The 22,954-nt window shown below is 36.8% G+C and overlaps 4 protein-coding genes across 4 annotated transcripts; 2 read left to right on the top strand and 2 right to left on the bottom strand.

Annotated features, from left to right (window-relative positions):
• Positions 1–2,496: 2,496 nt before the first annotated feature.
• LOC103949678 (probable protein phosphatase 2C 59) lies at positions 2,497–7,795 on the top strand. Its single transcript, XM_009360787.3, has 9 exons — positions 2,497–2,691; positions 2,867–3,136; positions 4,314–4,441; positions 5,241–5,339; positions 5,443–5,601; positions 5,909–5,995; positions 6,075–6,166; positions 6,408–6,482; positions 7,361–7,795. Exons 2-9 carry the CDS (start codon positions 3,057–3,059, stop codon positions 7,517–7,519), a joined length of 879 nt encoding a protein of 292 aa, XP_009359062.1. The 5' UTR covers positions 2,497–2,691; positions 2,867–3,056; the 3' UTR covers positions 7,520–7,795.
• Positions 7,796–9,441: 1,646 nt separating this feature from the next.
• Positions 9,442–10,736, bottom strand: LOC103949680 (zinc finger protein CONSTANS-LIKE 4). Its single transcript, XM_009360788.3, has 2 exons — positions 10,025–10,736; positions 9,442–9,939 (listed from the first exon to the last, which is right to left on the bottom strand). Exons 1-2 carry the CDS (start codon positions 10,721–10,723, stop codon positions 9,616–9,618), a joined length of 1,023 nt encoding a protein of 340 aa, XP_009359063.1. The 5' UTR covers positions 10,724–10,736; the 3' UTR covers positions 9,442–9,615.
• A 3,775-nt stretch (positions 10,737–14,511) lies between these two features.
• On the top strand, positions 14,512–15,255 carry LOC103949681 (protein BOLA4, chloroplastic/mitochondrial). The gene is given in 2 exon segments (XM_009360790.3): positions 14,512–14,627; positions 14,629–15,255. Coding segments are annotated over 2 exon segments (477 nt in total). The 5' UTR covers positions 14,512–14,594; the 3' UTR covers positions 15,073–15,255.
• Positions 15,256–21,686: 6,431 nt separating this feature from the next.
• On the bottom strand, positions 21,687–22,694 carry LOC103949677 (protein GLUTAMINE DUMPER 5-like). Its single transcript, XM_009360786.3, has one exon. It carries the CDS (start codon positions 22,499–22,501, stop codon positions 21,917–21,919), a length of 585 nt encoding a protein of 194 aa, XP_009359061.1. The 5' UTR covers positions 22,502–22,694; the 3' UTR covers positions 21,687–21,916.
• Between the last annotated feature and the right edge of the window lie 260 nt (positions 22,695–22,954).

A 22,954-nucleotide genomic window follows, 5' to 3' on the forward strand; every position in this document is an offset into this window, starting at 1 on the left:
GTTTGACAAAAATACCTCAAAAGGGGAGTCACAAGGTCATTCACGAAACAATTTAACATGGATATTGAAAGATTTTTCACAAAAAGACCTTAATAATTTACAGTGGATGGACCACTTCTACCGTTTTTTATTATCAGAACCTAAAATAAGGAGTTATAGCAATCTCATTAACCATTTTGGATGAAAATCCATTAATCATAAATGAAAAATTTTCCATCTTTCAATATTTGATTTAACTCCTCAAATTCTCATAAAACAATTCAAAAGAAAATTGGCACATATGATTTGTGTTTAGGAAGATGCTGAAATGCCTTTATGAGTCTTTCTGACCTCCGGAAGGTGTGGATAACCGTGGCTTGCCACCAGTTATCCCTCTTTAACAAAAAAACAAAACAAAAATTCAAAAGAAAATTGGCACATATGATTTTTTTAGATACTTACTACTTAGACTAGCTAAAACTATTAGTATAATTACCTTCAATTAAGATTTTAAGCATATAATATTAACTTAATTAAATTAGTGTTGGTTGTTTTATGCATGTGTTAATTGAGGTTTGACTTGGATGGCAAACTTTGGACTTTTTGTGATCACTAATTTGCCTTATTTTTCCTTGAAAATTGGTTTATAAAATAAATATAGAACAACCATAAGGGGTTTTCAACTAAGATGTTATTCGAGATGTTCTCAACCAAGATATGTTATCTCGTTGAGTTTATGCAATAAAACTATCGTATTCATTTCAAAAGTAAGGGATTTTTTCCAATGCGGGATAAATTTTGAAAATAGTTAATGTGAATAAAAAGTTTTCATGCATGTTAAATTATGCAGTAAATATAAGAGAAAAAGTTGTATCGAAACACTTTCTAGATCACGGCATTTGTAAAATATAAAACATGAGATTTATATGTATTTTAGTCGTCAATCAAGTATCACCACACATTAAAATGCGTTAGGCGGGAGACATAAGAAATATTTCACAGAATTCCTTTCTATATAGCAAAATTCCTCTTTGGGGTACTCCAAAGGTAAAACCTAGCCAACGAAAAAGCGGCACGTTACTTCAACTAGAGGAGCGACCAATCGGTTCACCAAATTTAGACTCATCACCGCACGTTTTCTAGGTCCAAAGGAAACCAGTGCCCAACTGTTGACTCCTCTCATTAGTATTACTGTACTCACACTTATTTCACCTTATATAAAAACCGCCATAGTACGACAACATTCTCGAAATTTCTCTCTTAAACATAAAATGTAATAATTTAATTCGCCAAAAAGAAGTCAACTTTTATTGATGCAAATAACAGAAAACCCTAGTTTTCAAAAAAATAAAAAATAAATACCCTAAAGCCACTCCAACAAGCAACCAAAAAATCACTAAAATTCAAAAGAAAATGACTTAAAACGAAAGTCATAACATTTGCATTTGAATTTCTATTTATATTCATTTCATTTTTCGTATTATATTTGACTCTTTCTCAAGCCTCCATGTGTAAGCTCGCTTCATGCAGAAGGCGACTCGTATGACTCGTTCCACTTTTTCGGACGAACCCAACAAACAAAACTAACTGAAGTTAAAAATCGGAGATTTTGGATTCGAAATTCAATGTTGTTGTGGAAGTTCGACTTGTGGTAAGAAGGAGGTTGAAATGTTTATGTGAGTTTTCCTGGCCTTCAAAAATGGTAGATAATCGTGATTTGTCACTAGTTATCCATTTAAAAAAAAATCAAAACAAAACTAATCCCTTATTATTTATCTTAATTTCATTTTTAATCACCAAAATTATTAATTTCATGAACTTTGCATTTTTTTTTTCTTTCCTCAATTTTTTTAATAACCAATAATCATTATAGAAAATTATAGTAATGTCCCTAAACTTTAACTTCAAGCAAAGGTCCTTCAAGTAAAAATTCATGATTATTGGCTCCTTAACTCATTAAAATATGGAACTATGATCATTTTGGCCAACTTCGTCAGAACTTCTATCAAAATTAGTCATTTTTGGATGACCATCGTTATAATTGGGTTACAGTTAAGAAACCATTGCTCTAATTGGACTAAAGTTAAGAGACAATTTCTCCAATAAGTTAAAGTTGAGAGACACTTACTATAATTTTCTTATTTAGTTTTCTATATTTGTGCTTTGGTTCAGCCTCACTAACATGACATAATACTTATTTTGACTGAAATTTTAACGAAATTGACAAAAAATAACTCATTTATAATGAATTGAGAGATAAATGCTCGAAATTTTTTAGTTGAGTGTTCATTACTCTAATTAAATTAAGAGAATTTTAACGAAAAGCTATCGGTATTGTTCACTTTAACGAAAAACCACAATTTTATACTAAAAAGTCAATTATAATACTATTCATTGTATTACTTATTTTGTTCTTATCATTAAAACTTAAAATGTTTAAATCATTTTCATTAGTTTTCTTTAAATTAAAGTCGAGGACTATTCCTATAATTTCCCGTGATGATTATCGCTTGTTCTCTCCTCCTCTGCTTGCGTTTGCAAAAAAACTGAAACCAAAAATAGGAGAGGAGAGAGAGAATCCGCTTTGGCTCGTCTCTCATCACTCTCGTCGTCCTTTTCTTCCCTCCCCTTTATTTTCTCTCTCTAAATTTGTACCTCTCTGTCACTTCTCGCTTCCTCCATCCATGACACCTTCATTTCATTTCTCTTCAGGTTCTCTCTCTCTCTAAAATTTCACATTCATTTTCCAAGGTGTTTCCTTTACAGCTTTACATTGACGAACATCAAGATCCGTGAATTGGGTCTTTAATCAAATTTAATTTAATTTCTTAATATCTGAGAAATTTTGGGGTTTTTTTTTAATTTTGATTTCTGGCGTGATTTGCAGGTTAAATTCTGAGAATTTATGATTTCAGATATGATCCTCGAGTGATTAGTGCTAATTATCATTTGACGTGGAAACAATTGGTCGATTAATTCTATATATAGCAATTGCTGGAGCTGTTTTTCTTCAGTATTTTATTACTTTCAAAGAAACAAGAAGTGGGGAATTTGACAATTCGAGCGAGAAGAAGAAGATGGGTTATCTCAATTCGGTTTTGTCACCTTCGACGCAGGTCCAAGCTGATGATCCACCCGTTAGCGGTGGCGGCCTCAGGTCGTTCACTTTTCCACTTCATCAATTTTTTGTTTGGATCTAAATTTTTTACCTTTTGTTTCCATGGATTGCTGTAATTTGTTTTGGTGCAATTTGTTTGATTTATTTGTTGATTTTTATTTGTATTTTGTTGTGTTTGGTAAGCATGTGAGATAAATCATGAGTCATATGTCATATTTTCTTTCTATTTTCGCATTCGTGATGGGGAGGTTTTAGATTTGTGTTTTGTTTTGTGTAATTATTGTGATTTGTGATTCATTGGTACATTTATTAAGTCATTTTTTAGCTGTCCAGGAAGCAGTTCTCTATTTGGGGTTTATGTCATATCGAATGTATGCATTCTAATTTTGAAGGAAGTTTTGGCGTGTGATTTGGATGGTATGATGTGTTTTTTTGTATATTGTATGCCTTCGTGAGATGACCTATGTTGTTTTCCTGGTCTTGGTGTTGATGATTTGGATGCTCCACTAGTTCTGAAGTGTGTGATATATCTTGACATTAACTGGATAGTTCAGGCAAAGGGTGACAGAGTTTATTCACCAATCATTTAAAGATGTTTGACAAAAACAAGAGAGGAAAATGATATGACATGCATGATCGAAGAAACTTGAAATATATGTTTTTTCATGTCGGGATGTGCCCTTGTTTGTACGTCTGCCTAATTACGGCTTGTCGTGTTCGTCACAGACAAACGTAAAGGTTGTGCAAATTAATTTTTATGATTTGCGTATGCTGGATCTTCAGAACGGTATTCTCTGGAATATTGTGATTGTGGACAAGCAGAAACAAGCTTTCCATTGGTGTTATGATTGTGCGCATAATAGCCGTTTTTTCCTTTACCTCCACGTGTGCGTTTGTGAGAATGAAACTCATGGGAAACATGGAGCTTACATCCAATTTTGCTAGAGAGTTGTGTTTATTTGTCAGCTTATTTCTCCACGTGTTAGCGTGTGTACAAGAATGGAACTCCTATGGGAAACTTGGAGCTTATATCCAATTTTGCTCAAGAGTCGGTTATTTCCCTCCATGCGTTGATCCCTGAAATTTGGTTCTTTAATGTGAGATTGGAATTGGATAATGATATTCCCTTTTAATTCAACACTGTTTCTGTTACATAGAATTTTCAACCATGATTTGGGATTTGTCTCACTAAGTGTGTTGTTAAACGTGGCAACAGTCAGAATGGAAAGTTCAGCTATGGATATGCAAGCTCTCCAGGGAAAAGATCTTCTATGGAAGACTTTTATGAGACAAGAATTGATGGTGTCGAGGGAGAAGTAGTTGGTCTTTTTGGAGTTTTCGATGGTATATACATCTCTCTCTCACTCTTTCTACACACACATGCATGCCCATGCACACACATTGATAAGTGTAAATAATATCATGCTTAGGATGGGATGTATACACAATTAGGCAGATGCATGTGGGTTTGTGGATATGTATTTGATCTCTGTTAATTTCCATCCTTCTATTTTTGGTATAATCTTCATTCGTTTTCTTTGGTTTATTATTTGATAACTGAATAATATTGTAGTTGTATGATCATTTGTCAGTTACAAATGCTTACTGGATTTTACTTTGCCTCATAATTGAGATCTCACCCTTGATCCACTTGCCAGTTTGGTCTTGGGGTTCGAGCTATTCTAGCTGGACAGTGGAATATCTTCTTTACCACACTGTCGTGGTGATCTCTGACAAGATGAACCTCTAGGGCTGTAATTTGGGATACTTAATTCACTTTCAATTGCTAATCAGACTTGAATCTTATCTCATGGAACAGCAGTTCGGTTGTGTTTCCATCTGGTTTGACTGTCTATGTAATCATTCTTTCTATTATTTTCTTGTTGCTGTCATTTTGTCGGTCATGGTTGATGTGCCAATGGCTGGTTGGTGATTAGAAGTTCGTAAGTACATTTGTCCATAACCATACTCTCACACAGAGAAGATATATATATTCATATGGTTTAGTATATGTGTATACATCTATCATCATATATATGCATACCTCTGAAAACACGAAGATTGATCATCATATACTTGCATAGCATACCTTTGGAAATAAGAAGACAGGTAACATGGAAATGCTGCGTTTTCATTGAATTAGGCCATGGAGGTGCACGTGCTGCTGAGTATGTCAAGCAAAATCTTTTCAGTAATTTGATCAGTCATCCAAAATTTATCTCTGACACCAAATCTGCTATAGGTTTGTCTTCTTACTAGTAACCCGAAACTTATTAATGCTTTACAATTTTCTATTTTGGAAGTAAATAACAGTATTCAGAACTAATATTTCCCTGTTCCTGCAGCTGATGCTTACAGCCATACCGACTCTGAATTTCTGAAATCAGAAAATAATCAGAATAGAGATGCTGGGTCAACTGCTTCTACTGCGATCCTAGTTGGTGACCGTTTGCTTGTTGCAAATGTTGGGGATTCCAGAGCTGTGATATGCAGGGGTGGGAATGGTAAGCCTTTGCACTTCCCCACTTCCATTGTGTTTTAGCATAATAATTGTACCAAAGACTACAATTTCCAGGGTAAAGGGACTTTTGTGTCCTGTGTCTATTGTTTGGTGAGATTGGATAACCGCTGAATGGAGAGAGAAATTTTGACCGCCAATATCTTAGCTCTGTATGGAAGAAAATGGTTCGACCTAAAAGGATATAGGGTTCTGTTACTTAATGCTTATAGAGATTTTTGTGGATCATTGGTCTATTTCTATGGTGTTAACATGTTTCATGGTCTTTAATATTATTCTGTTGTATCCTGCAGCTATAGCTGCTTCAAGAGATCACAAGCCAGACCAGACTGATGAGCGGCAACGGATTGAGGATGCAGGAGGATTTGTAATGTGGGCTGGTAAGGTTTATCATTGTTTTAAGATTTCTCATGAAATCGCATATGAATGTGTTCTTGACAACGGAGATTGTAACAATAGGAACTTGGAGAGTTGGAGGTGTTCTTGCTGTTTCTCGTGCATTTGGTGATAGGCTGTTGAAGCAGTATGTTGTTGCTGATCCAGAAATCCAGGTTTGGTCCTTTGTGTTGATATTTAATAGTCAATATATTGATGCACACACATATGGTGGATCGGATTATTAAAATACAGTATAAAGTGGGCCCTACAAAATGGGTGTCAAATGCGTGTCTCCAGATTGTAACCCATATATACATATATATATATATATATATATGTATGTATATATTATTAGTATATAATACTTGTCTGATGCTTTTCAGCATATCTGTTTAACTTGCTTTATTTTGGCAGGAGGAAAAGATTGACAACTCTCTTGAGTTCCTTATCCTTGCAAGTGATGGACTCTGGGATGTTGTCACCAATGAGGTTTGCCCCTGACTTTTCTTTTTATTTACTGTTCTGTACTTCTTGTCCATGCACTTGATAGTGCAGGTGAATGGCAGCATGCCTTCAAAAGCCAAAATATTATTGTTCAGCATTTGACTACTTAACTACTCGATGTGGTTGTTGAAATTTTTTAGATCGACGGGTCCGGGGGTCCCCACTCTAGCGACACCGATACTGTTCCCAACTTCACCACCTACCCAATCCGTCAGGTGTGGGGTGTGGGGTTTTACCACAAAAGGCATCGGTATTAGTTAGAGTAGGGTAATCATATTTAAAGCCACCCTTGTTGACTTCCCCCACCGATGTGGGATTGCCAACACGCCCCCTCACGTGTAACCCCATTTAGTGGTTCACACATGGAGATCCACACATCGGCAATTGAAACTCAGACGTTGGCTCCAAATTCCAATGGAGTCCAGACTTATTTTCAATCTTTTCAGGAAGTGCCTCCTAAGAACTCAGAGGCTGACTCTTAGTCCAAGCTTGTTTCCAAGCTCACGCTTCCTAGTGACAAGCCTTTGGCTTGCATGTACCATAATCGTGGGCTCTAATACCATGTTGAAATTTCTTAGATCGACGGGCCCGGGGGCACTAACAACACCGATACCATCCCAACTTTACCACTTGCTTAATCCGTCAAGTGTGGGATTTTAGTACAAAATGCCTCAGTATTAGTTAGAGTACAGTAATCATATTTAAAGTCACCCTTGTTGACCTGCCCCACTGATGTGGGACTGCCAACTGCGGTGGCAGTGGCATTCTCTTCCTTACTTTCCTGGGATTATACGGTTTTGTCACAATTAGTAAACTGTCTTGATGGCTTGGTATGGCAACTGATCATTCATTTTCTTTTCCAGGAGGCCGTCGCAATGATCAAACCAATTCAGGACCCAAAGCAGGCAGCGGAGAGGCTAATGCAGGAAGCATATCAGAGGGGGAGTGCAGATAACATCACGTGCGTTGTGGTGCGTTTCCTGGCTAACCAAGGGGGTTCCTCACGAAGCAATTCTGGCTAACCACCTTTTTGCGACGCAAAGTGCTTGGATTCCTACCAGAGCTCCAGATTGGTAGGCGGGGTTGCAATAAATTTCGATATAGTTTTAGAAAAACCTGTGGTAGCAATGTACTGTAACAAGGATAGAGAGACAAAATCGAAACTTATCGGGCTGTTAATATGTATTACATGTCATCAGCCTCTAGCATAGAACTTGGTAAGTGTAGCAGAAAAATGTCAATGTGTATGTAAAGTGTTTCTCGTTATGTTTTCTGTAAATCTAGTGTTTCTTTTGTTATATAACTGTTTGAAATGTTAGGTCTTCTTTTCGGGAAGTAACATCCGCTCCCCGTTTTTCTCCTTCGGCGCACTCTATTTACTTTAAACTCTTGATTCTCGTTTGATTCGTTCAATTCAAAAGATAGGAATGAATAAGGGCGTGCAAAAGGAAGAAAAATGTGGTGGAAACGCTTTCAAGCAAACAGGCCTAATTTATGTATGCGGTTAATCTCCCGTTTAGTTCCTAACTCTTATTCTATCCTCGAGTTGAAATGACTGTTAAGACTAAATAAAACTAAAATTACCAATTTGATTTCCTTCTCTATCCAACTCATCTACTCTCTTAATTTAGCTCTATTGGCGTGTTTACTTATTAGGAATTGATGCAAAATGATTTATATCTTTTCATTTTTGACGTATCTAACATGCAAGGAATGAAAAAGTGAGTTCACTGTTGAAATTAGCTGTATCATACCCAATTTCGTTCAGTGTCATTACCAATTTACCAAGGCGGGCATGTTTATACCTTGAACAATCAGGTATCATTAGGAATTAATTTTCTTCAGTGTTCTATATATAACAGTCTACAATTTAGTGAGTGGTAATAAAAAAAAACCAAAAACTCAACAAAACCGTAGACCGTACAGAAATGTATTTTTTTCATTTTAATAAAATAAGTTGAATAAATATATAGACTCACTGTTGAATAATATATACTCACAGTACTCCTGTTGAATAGATATATAGATTATAGACTCTCGTTGTATGAAATATTGTTCTACTAATTCAGCAACGGGCATCACGAAGAGCAGGATGATGATGACGAGAGGTTTGGTTTTGGATTGGTGTTTAGTTTATTTTGAGCTCGACTAATTATACATGGCTTTTGGAGTGGATTGTTAGTACGCTGTGGAGCATACTAATAAAGATATGGGTCCTGCTTATTTATCTGGTGACTATTTAATACGAAAGTGCCTCAAACATCGGATTCGTATAAAATAGTCTTATCCGGTGTTCTTTACGGTGTGTCAAACAAGGCTTAAGTTTCTTTTGCCCGAACGCGGATCACATTACTGGTCGGTCAAAGACTCGTTAGGTGGGATCAAGAAAAAGTAGACACGATCAGGATATAATCTTCAAAGTATGAAACCCATATCAGAGAAATAAGAGAAACCTTAAGATGAAACCTTAACTCTTTAATTACATAATTGGGTCGTTGTAGGAATGCATGCGGAACTTCCGCCTTACTTGAGATGATAAGATCGAGAAAAATCAAAGCCTAGACATTTGCTTATACATTTTTCAACACACTGTTATATTATTTCAAACCAATAATACGATAACTTCAATTTTTATTTTTATAATACTTATTAATTTGAAATATCGTCGCATAGTACGTGGAATATGCAGGTGAGTCTCTCACGGCTCAATCAAATGGGACCCAGAAAACATCGTTCACCTGCTCTCCGACCTTAATGGAAGACCCTAGAAATCACTATGAACAAAAGAAATAATTAACAATAAAATAAGTAAAGCATGTGGGCTTTAGCAAGTTAAGGTTCCTTAATATAGTAAATTAATAGTTTAATGGTTCCCTAATATAGTAAATTAATCCTAATGCTAATCACCAAAACCAATAGCAATCCAGATTCTGATACGGCCCAATACCAAATTAAAATTTCACTACTGCAGAAGAAAAACTTGTACAAAATCGACGGCCAAGATTCCATGGATCGTACAGGTACACCGGATCTCGACCGATATTTACACCCACAGCCGATTTCCCGGGAACAAAAACGAAATTACAAAGCTTGATTACCGGTTAATTACATTATTAACCTAAAACGACGGAACGACGCCGTAGCGGCACATCCGCTCGGCTTCGATCTCCACCTCCGTGCGCTTCGCGAACCTGCCTTTGATTCGCGGCCGAGTCTCCGCGTACGCTTTTCTCGAAGCGTACCGTATCGTCTTCTCGAACTTTCGGTTCTTCCGCTTCTCTCTGTACCTCAGCACCCTCGCCACGCGATCCGCGGACGAGAGCTGGACCGCCAGTTGCGATGTCTCCACAGCGGCGGTCAGTGACTTGGTGTATGCATCCGACGCGTCCGTCACCGCGTTGCTATCCGGCACGACGCTGATGTCCATCGACGAAGATGATACCTGAGGCGCAAAGCAGAGGATCAGAGATTGAATGCAAAATTTTCTTAGGATCTGTTTAGTTACGGAGAAAATTGAGAGGACTTACACTCTGGCTCAGACACTGAGCGTGGTGGTAGCCGTAGACGAAGGGCTTGGAGCCGGCGGAGAAGTCGAGTTCGAAGCTCTGGTCGTTAACTAGCAGAGGCTGCATGTTCTTGCTCCGCACCGGAACGACGCCGTCCGCGCCGCAGCTGTTCTGCTCCTGAGCTTCTTCAAGTTTCGGATCCACATGCCCGTAGTCCAGATCCAGATACGGATCCATCTCCTGGAACAAGTACTGCCCCGAGTTCAGATCTGGATTCTCCATCGCCTTGGGGTTCGGGAGCAGCCACGAGGCGGCCTCGGCCTCCTCCCTGCTCACTTCCGTCTCGCCGTCCACGTCGGATAAGTAGCGGTTGTCGAGGAAGTTGACGACAGATTTGACGGCGGGGACCGAGTCTGCAGCTGAGTTCACGGAATCGTAAAACGGCGTGACAGGGACTCGCTCGTGGCGGCGGCTGAGAGGGTTGGCGGAGTGGATGTCGCGGTCACAGGTGACGCAGAGGGCGGCGTCGTCGGCCTTGCAGGTGACGTGAACTGGAGCTTGCTCGCAGACCTCGCAGAGCCAGACGCGGGGGTGGCGGGAGGCGAGCTTGTTGGCCGCGTGGATCTTGGAGTCGCAGTTGACGCAGAGGAAAGCGGAGTCGGCGCGGCAGAACAGAGTCGCCTTCGCCGATTGGCAAGAGTCGCAGAGCTTCGATGCCATGACCGAAATCTGCTGCAATGTAATAGTTTTCGTAAAGTTTAAAAAGCACTCACTCTTGTCACTCACACACAAAGACTCTCTTTCTCTCTCCTTTTGTGCGTTTGGATTCAGTGTGTGGTGTCTATCCTGTGGGCCCTCGATATCTAGGTAAGGCCCAATCGGGGGGCGATACGTGGGCGAAGCTTAGCCATACGGTGGGGTCAACGGGACATGGTCTTTATTGGAAGAGCATCCTCTCTCCTGAGCTCAGGAAGAGGATACTCTGATCAGCTCATCTGAATCGTTCAAATTTAATCTAACGATTGTAATTATTATAATTTTTAAAAAGTTTTCTATTTGGAACCGTTTGATTAAATTTAAACAGTCCAGATAGGCTGAGCAGAAGAATTCTTATCCTATAGAGGATCCTCTTCCGTCTTTATTGGCTTCTGAGTTTCCTTTGCTTCAGCTTTTTCAGTGTCGTGATAGCGTGGGTAGGTGTGGGGCCCACAATAATGGTGGGTGAGTGACCCACGCGATGCTCGAGTTTGAGCTCAAAAAGTTGGTGTTCAATGGAGTAGCCATACGCTGTGTATGTAGGAAGAAGAAGATCGACCGTCTTGTAGGTTAGGAAACGCTAGGGCTACTCCTACCAGATGTATTTTTGACCGTTGATGTTTGTGGAGTAATTTGTATCAATCGCTTCAAATTAATGATGTGCCAACTTGCGCGTGAAAAATTGACCGTAAGAGTTAATTCAACTGATTGTGAGAGGAGAAGTGTATTATTTATAACAAAAACTAATAGAAGGGATTTGAAAACTTTGAATTTTAACGATAATGACAAAATAAATGATAAAATGAATAGTATCAGTATTGATTTTTTAGTGTAAAAATGTGATTTTTCGTTAAAATAAACAGTACCGGAAATTTTTCGTTAAAGTTCTCTTATTTATAAGGAGGAAGAGGCCCACTATTTCTAGTAAGCAAATCACTAAAACCTATTGTGTCAATCACTATGGAGTTGTCCAGTATTTGTGATAAACTCTAAGTCTGTATTTCTGAATTTGAATTATTTAGTATCTCTGATCCATCAAGAGTACACCCGTGTAATACTCGCGTTCAATTATCGCGTGATCTACAGTTGTATGAGAATGTTGAGTATGACTCTGGTGGTATGGGCACACCCTAACCACCACGGGTAGATAGCAAATAGCAAATAACAAATGAACACCTCGACTAACGGGTAGATAGCAAGTAACAAATGATTTGCCACACATGGAAAAAATGTCACCAATAATGCACATATAATTCGAAAAGATTTGTTATGTGTGTCGGCATATATTTCAAATCAGAGGATTTTGTGCAAACGCGGTGCACATGTGTAAAACGTTTAAAAAAACAATTTCTGTCAATTTTTCTTCTCTTCCAATCTCAGTCACCAATATTCATTTAAAACGGTCAAATGATGTTTAGATTACTGTAATAGGTAATGTTAAGAATACCAAATTTACAAATTAAATGATGTAGTTGTAGTTTTAATTAAGTGTCTATTAACGTGTTTGTTTCTAATTAGTGACACATAATTTCGTTTAAAAATTTAATCTCTTTAACATTATCCTATTTTAATAGAAGCATTATGTGAAATTAGTCATTTATGTATTATTATTTTTAGACACAAGCGATAGTTATTTTAGACTAAAAGGAGTGGAAAAAAAATTGAATTCGGGAGGTAGAGGTTGAAAAGGAAGACACAAATCATCATGTTAATCCATCACTTACAATCATTTAAGTATTATGAATAGACGATGTTATTAATATGTAAGACTTCAAATTCATTATTTTCAATAAATAAATTCAAATAGGATTTTTAACCAATCTCATCACGTCACGTATTATTCTCCAAAATCACAATCTCGTCTCTGTCACATCACGGTTCATATTCTCTTACTTTTTCTTTTTTTTTTTTTTTGTTTTTTTGTATTTTTTTATGATTTTTAAACTTTTTTTTAACAGAATTAATATGAATCGTTGGATGCCATTTTTTTTTTGTAATCTAATAATGCATGTTGTGCCATATGCAGTCAGTTTTCGTTAGGTACTATTCATATTTATTTTTAATTTTTAAATTTTGAATGATTTCTGACGACACGATATACGATGAACGGATAAGATCACGAGATCTCTATGATCCCTAAGAAAAGAATCCGACGAGAATCGTTTTCCCCTCCTGCATTATGTGGGACCACTCACGCTCACATGAAGCACACGCATTGGTGGAAAAAAAAATTATTACGTAATTGAGGTCAGCTGACGTCAAATGGTTTCAGACGATGGGTTGGACTATAGTTGCCCGATTGAGTAGTCGGGCTCTTCTTCTCTCCTCTGTAGCCCGACTGGTTGGGCTTAGGGTGAAAAGGATTTTGTGGGTTTTTTGGGTATTCAATCACCCAAGCAATTGGGAGGGTGAAGTTGCTCCGAGGTGCGAGAAGAAGAAAATATGTGGACGAATATGTTTTTGTTTTATTTTTTATTTTTTGAACTAACGATATTATTTATAATATGGGAGAGAGGGAGAGAGTTTAACCTCATAATGGACTAGCAATAACGTGGTTCAAATTCATCTTTGGCGAGAATTGAATCTAAGAACCTTCACATACAAGTGAAGAAATACCACCAGACCATAGTACTATGTGAAAGCATATGTTTACATGACGGGGTTATTGAATGTACCATCGGATTTGTACCTAAAGAAAATTAAACAGCTCAGATCAAATTGCTAGTAAATATTCCATTATTCTTTTTATAATTTTACATAATTACCCTTGAAAATCCCTAACGTACCGATTTCCCCTTTCTTTCCTCTTCTTTGCTCTGCCGCTCTGTACCTCCCAACCTCTCTCTCGCATCGAGCGTATTCAAACCGCGAGGTAAGTAAATTTCTCTGACTCTGTAAATAAAACCTACGAATTGCTGTAAAGTTTACATTTTTTAACCTCTGCTGTGGAATTTCCTTCTGATTTTACTGTTTTACGGCTTCAATAGCGGATTGCTATTTCTGGGTTTACTCAAGATTTAATTGAATATGGTTAATTAGGTTAATCACTGGATTTGATAGTGTGAGTTTTGAAGATTAGTGTGAATTTAGTTGAAGGATTCAGCAACACATGGTAAATGATACTTTCATTTGGTACAGGCTTATAGCTAATGATAGAGGGTTCGTTTGGAAGCAGATTTAAAATGACTCCAAACACTGTTGATGAAAGTGCTTTTGGAACCTAGAAATTATTTCAGCAAAACACTTTTAGTTATTTTAAAAGCACTTCAAAGCGAGCCAAAATTTGGACCCTTTTGCAACTTATTGGAGATTGTGTAGTTTAAGGGCAGTTTGGAAGTGCTTCTCTTGAAAGCACTTATGCCAAATGTTAAAAGAAGCCCTTTTAGTTGGTTTTCTAAAGCGCTTTTAAGCATTCTAAAAGCAGTTTGAAACAGTTTAGGAATGCTTATGTAGGAAGCCTGCTCATAAGTGCTTATGCTAGAAGAGCTTGTATTATAAACATGCTGAATTTCTGATTAAAATTCTGGGTGCTTCTTCAAAAAGAGATTATGGGTAAAAGCATTTTTATGTTTTTCTGCCAAACGTAGTTAGAAGCGCTTTCAGAAGCAATCAGCAATCCCAGTATGGTTTAATATTGACTGTTATTCGAACTTGCAGGGAGTAATGTTCATATAAAATTGGCTTAGCAAAACTTTATGTTATATGATTTATTCTTTTCCATTTTTAATTTGCACCATCATATTCGTACAGGTGCCCAATTCTTGCATAAGAACGGAGTGCAACGATACGTAGCTTAGAGATTTAGGGTTTCAAGTAGAAGTGTAGAAAGGGAAGAATGGCGGTGAAGTCAATGATGGTGCGTCCATACAGTGTTATCAGCCTCCTGCGCCCTTAGTCGAGCTCTGCCATCCTTATTTTCTCAACCAAGGAAAACACAGTTAGTATTGCTGCACCATAGAGCAATCAGCAATGAAAACAGGAGGAATATGAGACTGGAATATAGTGGTGTGAGGAGATTCAGTCCTCGATCCTCGAGCGTGGGCAATGCTGGCTCCATCGACTCCCCCCTCATAGAGTCCATGAAGAAAAAGATCAAGGAGGAGCTAAATGCTGAATCCGTTAGCGTAGAAGATCTGAGTGGGGATGGCCGACATGTGGTCATTGATGTCGTCTCCTCGTCGTTCGAGGGACAGTCGGCTGTAAATAGGCAGAGGATGGTGTACAAAGCCATATGGGAGGAGCTTCAGAACACAGTTCATGCAGTTGATCAGATGACTACCAAAACCCCGGATGAAGTTTCTGGTAAGAAGTGATCAAAGCGTTTGTTGATGAAGTTTAATTGTTGCATTTGTTAGCCAGTGGGTGGATTGTCGTGGTGAATAAGATTTTATCTTAAATGCCACCGCGTCCGGGTTCAAACTCTCCCCTCCCCTTAGTCTAGTGCAAAAACATTGTTGCATTTGCTATGCATCCTGAAATAAGATTATTTTTTTGAATTGTTTGGGTGCAACCATTTCTTCGGACATAAGCGATCATGGAAGAACGGGAATCGGGCAGAGGAGCTCGAGTGCGCTATTCTAAATCTTTGCACATTTATATTTCGAGCATTTTTAACAGGATAGGAGCATTCGAGCAGGTTTCGTGCCTCTCCTCGAAGTGCACAGAATCACGAAACAATTTAGAAAATGCAAAAAATAGAGAAAGAACCCGATATTAAGAAGAGATTAGATGTTAATATACCATTAGAGAAGAACAGCAGGAGCAGTGTCAGCAGAGGGAAGAAACACCTCATCTGTGTCTTTGAGAACAAATGCTATATAAAGCTCCCTTTTCTTTGTGGTAGCTAGTGTTTAAATTATCGGTGTTGATGGAGATTTCGATATAAATTTCAATATCGGCTGCTTTCGATGGAAATGATGAAAATTTTAAAACGCAACTTTAGAGAATGTCACAAACTATAAGAGTTTCTCCGATATTTAACCGAAATATCGGAAATATCAATGAAATATGTCGATTTTAGTTGAATTATTTTAAGAGTTTCTCCGTTACTCTGTTATGCAGTGAAGTCTAGATGTCAACCTCCCTCGTTGTTCTGTATCTTTTTTATTACATTTAGATTGGGCTAAAAGCTCCTTCTGCATCCTGTTGGGGCAAAGCCTAAAAAAGTTTTCCTATTTATTTATGCATCCTCTCAATATCAGATGAGAGTAACTCAATACTACCAGTCGAGTGATATTTTTCTTCGCTTATAATCTATAAATGAGAAGTTTTAGATTCAAATCTCGTTGAAGATGGTTCAAACCAATTTATTCGCCCACCCAATTGCAAACAAGAACATGTTAAAACCTCTCCTTCAATGTACCTAACATGCAAACAAGAACATGTTAAAACGAGGTTAAACATGAATTAAATAACGTAATTTCTCTCAAACGGATAACGGAATTTCAAAAATGTAGTGTCTCTGTCGTCCTTGAATTTGAATTTGAAATACATTTTTCAAAGTAGTTTAGAGTATAATCATCAATGAAACGAAGATAAGAGAATTTCATTTACCAGTAAAGGAAACCAAGAGGAGGACTATGAGCAAATGAAAGAAAGCTTGCCCCTTCATCTTTGTCTTTTGTCAACGTGCATTCAAGAGTGCTACATTGTTCTTCGTTTTATACCCAAAAAAAGGTGATTAACGTCATTTCACACTGTCAGTCTTTTTTGGAAACTCATTAATATTTTTGAAATTTTTGGATTTCGAATTAGTGGCATTAAATTGTGCTTGCATTTAATGAGATTGCCATATAGATTTACTACCTAATAAGAAATGTACAGTTGTTTTCTTAGACGAGCATTCGAAATTTTGAATTTGGAGCTCGTTTAGAAATGTTTTAAAATGATTAAAAGTAGAGAAAATGTTTTTAGGGTTCCAAAAGCACTTAAAGTGTAAGAAGCATTATTCACTTATATTTTTACTACAAATTGGTTCCAAAAATATTTTTATAAAAACGCTTTCAGTTATTTTAAAAACATTTTCAAACAAGCTCTTAATCATTTTCACTCAATATCGCTTTTTTATTTTGAAAGTGTGAAGAGAATTGCAATTACACGAGCATCTCCAATGGCCACTGTGAGATGTTAAATGCTTTGAAATGGGTATTTTATTTTTTATTTTTTCTCGACTGGAAAGCTCTTCAATGGACATAATATAAAATTTCTTTTTTCCACCTTCAGAGAGTAGACTCCGTCATTTAAAGGAAAAGTGAAATAGAATTTTAAATTTATATCTCCCTCGTTGGAGTAGAATTCATAATTATATATGCTAAAAATGTAAAATAAAATAAAATAAGGTTTTTCTTTGTAATCCACTAGTATATGCCTACTCACAGAGTCAGTGAAATTTTTTACTTTGGTTGTTAAAATTTAAGGGGGGAGAGAGAGAGAGAGAGAGAGAGAGAGAGAGAGAGAGAGGGAGCAAGGAGATAGGGTAACTAGTTTTGTTTTCGGTTCCTAATTTTGCGTCACTGTCGCTCAATGATATTTGAACTCAAGACGTCAAGATGAAACTCAGCATCATTAGAACTTCTTGTGCTCCAAACACATGCCTTCCCTATGTTTGAAAAAAATGCGTGGGGAAGAAAGGCAAAGAAAGATAAATGATCCTTCTTAATTAGTACAATACGCCACTAATTAAAAAAATAAAATGGGAAGACAAGAACAAAAACCTCTAACATCAACTAGTTAGTTATGTTTTAATTTTAAATCTCACCAAAACTAATAAATCTCATAAAAAAATTTACATTTATGGATCAAAAACATAAAAATTTACATCTCCTCGGCTGAGTCTCAGATTCATCATATGAGAGTAACTCAGTACTAAAGTCGAGTGATATTTTTCTTCGCTTACAACCTGTAACTGAGAGGCCTTAGATTTGAATCTCGTTGATGGCAGTTTGAACAATTTATTCGCCCACCCAATTGCATAAATATACCATTGTATTCTAAAAAATAAAATAAAAAACACATAAGCAAGCTTTTGAGCCGAATTTTATTCATTGGTAAGTCAAAATAACATTTTAGACATAATCATTTACTCGATCAACTCTTAGTTTCTACTTTATCGATTACTCCCTCGGTCGATGATGGAGAAATATACACTATTCTATGCAACAACATGTATGTTCATTGATGCAGCAACCGTTGATACTTACGCCAATTACTCTAACGCATTCTAAGACACATTCCTCTTTTGAGCAGCCCTCAAGAGGGATGGACTTGGAGCATGATCGTTCTGCCTCTCCTTGCAATGTACCTAATCCGCAAACAAGAAAATGTTAAAACGAGGTTAAACACCTAATTGATTAATGTAATTTCTCTCAAACAAATGATGGGATTTCAAAAATGCAGTGCGTCTGTTGTCCTTGGATTTGAATTTGGAATACATTTTTAGTAGATTAAAGTAGTTTGGAGTATAATCGTGTAAGAAACGAAGATAGGAGAATTTCATTTACCGTTAGAGAAAACCAAGAGGAGGACTATAAGCAGAGGGAAGAAAGCCTGCCCCTTCATCTTTGTATTTGTCAATGTAGCATTCAAGAGTGCCACATTGTTCTTTCTTATATACCCAGAAAAAGGTGATAACGTCATTTCTCTTTTTTGAAAACGCATTTAATATTTTTGTAACTGCCAATTGTAATTGGATTTTTTTGAGTTTGACTTTATTTACTTTTGCAATTTTTGGATTCGAATTTTAGTGGCAATAAATTGCGCTTGCTTTTAATGAGATTGCTATATAGATTTACTACCTCATAAGAAATTTACATTTATTTTCTTAGACGAGCATTCGAAATTTTGAATTTGGAGTTTGTTTGAAAGTGCATTAAAATGATTGAAAGTAGATAAAATATTTTTGAATTCCAAAACACTTAAAATGTTTTTCGCAAAAAACATCAGTTATGTGCTCTTATAAGAAGCATTTCAAGTTATTTTCTAAGATTCAATTTTATTTTTATTAAAAATTAGTTCAAAAAATATTTTTATAAAAACGCTTTCAGTCATTTTAAAAATATTTTCAAACGAACTCTTAATCATTTTCTCCCAATATTTCTTTTTTATTCTAAGAGTGTGAAGAGAATTACAATTAAACGAGGATCTCCAATGACCGGTGAGATTTCTAATGCTTTGAAATGGGTATTTTATATTTTTTTTCTTGACTGGAAAGCTCTTCGATGTACATAATATAAATTTTTTTATCTTGGCTGAAAAATATAGATTAAAATGTAATTTTTTTTTTTTATACCTTAAGATAGTGGACTCCGTCATTTAAAGAAAAAGTGAAATAAAAATTTAAATTCACATCTCCCTCGTTGAAGTAAAATTCATAATTACATATTCTAAAAATGTAAATAAAAAAAATGTCTTTTATTTGTAATCAATATTCTAAGAGCTCATTGTGCATCCACCAATTTCAAGTAAAATTCAGTTTGATAAAAATAAATAAATAAATAAATCCGGGTCGAAGGACGAATTTTGTATTCGGGTCGGGCCTAATGTGATTTCTATGCCCAATTGGGCTAGTGGTTTTTATTTTGTTGGTCCGGCCCTTTACCAACTTCATGGACCGCGCCCCAGTAAGGATATTGTAGCTGCACGCCTACAGTTACAAATGTACACCTGACTTCTGTGCCCTGTAGAGTGTAGACTGTTGACTGTAATCACGATATCAAGATCATGATTAAAGCGGGGACGCGCCTTCGCGTGGCGCCGCGCCGGACAATTCAAAGGCTTCAAAGGCTCGTGCTTGCGCGTAGCTTTCCAATGGACCCGAACCCAATCAGACACTTACGCGTGTATCTCTCTCATGCTTCCCAAGTAAGTAGCCAAGTCTGACCTCAGCTTTCTCGTGCTCCAATCTGAATCCCCCATCCAACTTGTCAAACGCACCCTCGGAGTCTTTACTACAACATGCGTTCATTTAGAACTTTTTTACGTCAAATTCAAAAGATGGTTGAATTGGTAATTCGATATTTTATTAAAAAAAATTTCATCTGATATGTCAAAATTTATTACTTTATTTATATTTTTTTAAACAAAAATAATAAAAATTAAGAAGTTTTAACGAAAAGTCCGCGGAAACTATATTTTTACATTAAAAAGTCAAACCTAGTACTATTCACTTTACCCTTTATTTTGTTCTTATCGTTAAAACTCAAAATTTTCAAGTTCTTTTCATTATTTTTCCTTAAAAATTAAGTTGTTGTTACTTTAAAAATAATAAAAATAATAATTAAATATGCTAACATTTAATGTAAGATAAGTGGAGTGCCTTTGGAAATAACAAAAATCATAGGTAGCTTCAAATTTAACATTTCTTTGTCCATATCATCTTAGCCTTTTTTTCATGTCAATTTTGACATCTTAGTTGGAGTAAATTCTACGTTATTTGTTATTGTTATATGTCTATGTGACATTTTTGACATCTCATTTGGAGATGGTCTTAGAAGCTTTCCATGTGAGTTGTGGAGTTCTTTTATGTAGTTATTGACCTTAGAAATTACAAAACTTACGTGGGGTGCATGTCGAACAATTGATGAGTTTTGTAAATATGGTTGTACCAACTTATGATCGAGCTTGGTTGAACGAGTATAATGGATGTGGTGGTGTGGTGTATAGCGCGTTGTTGACTTATGCACTGAGCGACAACGGTTAAGTAAGGAATACTCTCGGCCTAGAGTTTTAGAATCTGAAGACAAGGTTATTCAATTCATTGCTAAGTTCAAGATCCTTTGCACTAGGTTCAGCAATTTAGTATTTTTATCGGAGGTGTGAGAAAGTTTCACATAGAGCGAGGTTTTGTGTAGAGCATTTGGGTTTATGTGTTGAGTTGAATGGCCCTCTCCATGTTGCAACTTTGTGATGACCAAGTCTGCTGAGTTGTAAAATTCTGATAACATTCCAATTTCTAGGCATATTCTCTAAACATACTCAGATCAGTTCTCGCCTGAAACTTTATCGCCGCCAAGTCTCATCGTCTTCAACTAAGACTTTGAATCTAGATAGATTATGCGATTAATTCAACCTTTATCCGAAAGCCAATCCTGATCCTTAATATTTCTCTCATCCAACAACTTATAGTATATGGGTCGAGTCACACAAAATCGGATCCAAACATTAACTCGACCAAAAATGTGAATTTCAAGCCCAACATAAATACAAGGAATTCCTTCACGCCTAACATATGCATAAGGGTTAGTAGCGTGTAGAAGATTCCTTGAGGTTCAAGTAAACAAAAACTTTGATCCATGATTGCTCCAGGTTAGCACAGTTCGTTTTAACTATTTAGGTCGAACAAAGCCAACCTTAAAATTTCTAGGCATCGAATTAGGAGTTGGGAGGTGTACCATTTTTTCATTAATAACTTATGTAACGGGAATGTAATGTATCAATATTTTCAATTATTTACAAAATATTATATGTACATGATAGACTTGAGAAACTGCTGCTTAGATATTATGGTTACACTCATTATGAGAACGTCTTCATTTTCTACTTTATTCCTTTTCCTATTATATATTTTTATCTTTATACAATGTATTCATTAAAACATTATTCCATGACACCACAACATTTTATACCAATTTGGTTCCCATAATGTTTGAGTTAGTGGTATTCAAAGCGAAGATTTAAATGATACGGTTTCTATGGGTAACTAATTTTGTTTGCTATCCCTAATTTTGCGTCATTATCGTTCATGATATTTGAACTCGAGACGTCAAGATGAAACCTCAACATCATTAGAACTTCTTGTGCTCCAAACCCATACCTTTTCTATGTTTGGAAAAATGCGTGGGGGAAGAAAGGCAAAGAAAGATAAATGATCCTTCTTAATTAGTACAATACGCCACTAATTAAGAAATTAAAATGGGAAGACAAGAACAAAAACCTCTAACATCAACTAGTTAATTATGTTTTAATTTTAAATCTCATCAAAACTAATAAATCTCATCAAAAATTTACATTTCCGGATCAAAAACATAAAAATTCCCCAAACCCCACCATAAAAAAGAAAGGACGACAACAGAGGAGACCCAAAAAAGAAAGAACAAAGCACTCTCTCTCTCTCTCTCTCGTAAACATGCCAAAACTGAAACAGAGCAAGCTGAGATGAGCTCACTGGTTTTCATGTTGGACTTCTTGTAATCTCCTCGGTTGAGTCTCCGATACATCGTCTTGGTTTCGAATATTTTCGGGTTCTTCGTGATCATGGGACCCCATTTCCTCTTTCACTTTCTCAGAAATCTCCTCGTTCTCTCCGTCTTTACTCATGCCCTGACCGTCCACCACCTTCTCATCGCCGCCGCCGAAAGTAGCAGCTTTCGAGCAAACCGAAACCGGCGTGGCTAAGAAAGTTGGGTTCTCATTCCCCGCCATGATAACCAAAATCTTCTCCTCGAACACCTTCACTGGTTTATTCGACCCGTCGCCTTTCTCGTCGTCGCCGCTCTCCAAGTCACCCTCGCCGCCTTCTCTGTCCTCCAGCCGACTCGAAAGCTTCCAGTAAGAGCATGCCAGGATCAACAGGGCAAAAGCAATCAGACACAACATCGCCGCCAGGCCTCCGAAGAGGTAGGGCACCGGAGAGTGCCACGGCGAGCGCTGCTGCTGCCCCCTGGTTGTAGGAGTTGGCTGCAGTGATGATTCCGGTGGAGATTTCGCTGCCGGAATTGCAGTAGAGAAGGCAATTACAGTTCTCATATTTTTGTTTTTAATTGGAGTTTTGGAAATTAGAAAGGTTTTTGAGTAGATGGAAAGAAGGTGAGGAAATTTGAGCTGATGAAAATGGAGGTGGTGAGTTATGGTATTTATAGCGGGGGCAATGTATGTGTTTCTACGCCTCCAATGGTGTCACGGATTTGGCCTTTTTTGGTTGTGTGTACTTCACGGTTGGCTCATGCCGATGGAGCATTAAGGGTTTATGGGCCTATAAAATATATGAACCAATGATTCATGGGGCCAGGATATGGATATATATTCGGTGGTGCTATCGATACTCTTTTTTACCTCTAACAAAATATTCTTTATTTTTAGCCATCGAACAGAATAAATGAAGAAGATTCAAGGACATTTATTAATGTTTTCTTGTCATATTTTGTAGTAAAATATTTAAATTCATTAGATTGTGAGTTTAAAGACTCTAAATTATTGATC

The sequence above is a fragment of a genome, unplaced genomic scaffold (genome assembly GCF_019419815.1).
Source record: "Pyrus x bretschneideri cultivar Hongxiangsu unplaced genomic scaffold, Pyrus_bretschneideri_v1 Contig28, whole genome shotgun sequence".
NCBI classification, from domain to species: Eukaryota; Viridiplantae; Streptophyta; class Magnoliopsida; order Rosales; family Rosaceae; genus Pyrus; species Pyrus x bretschneideri.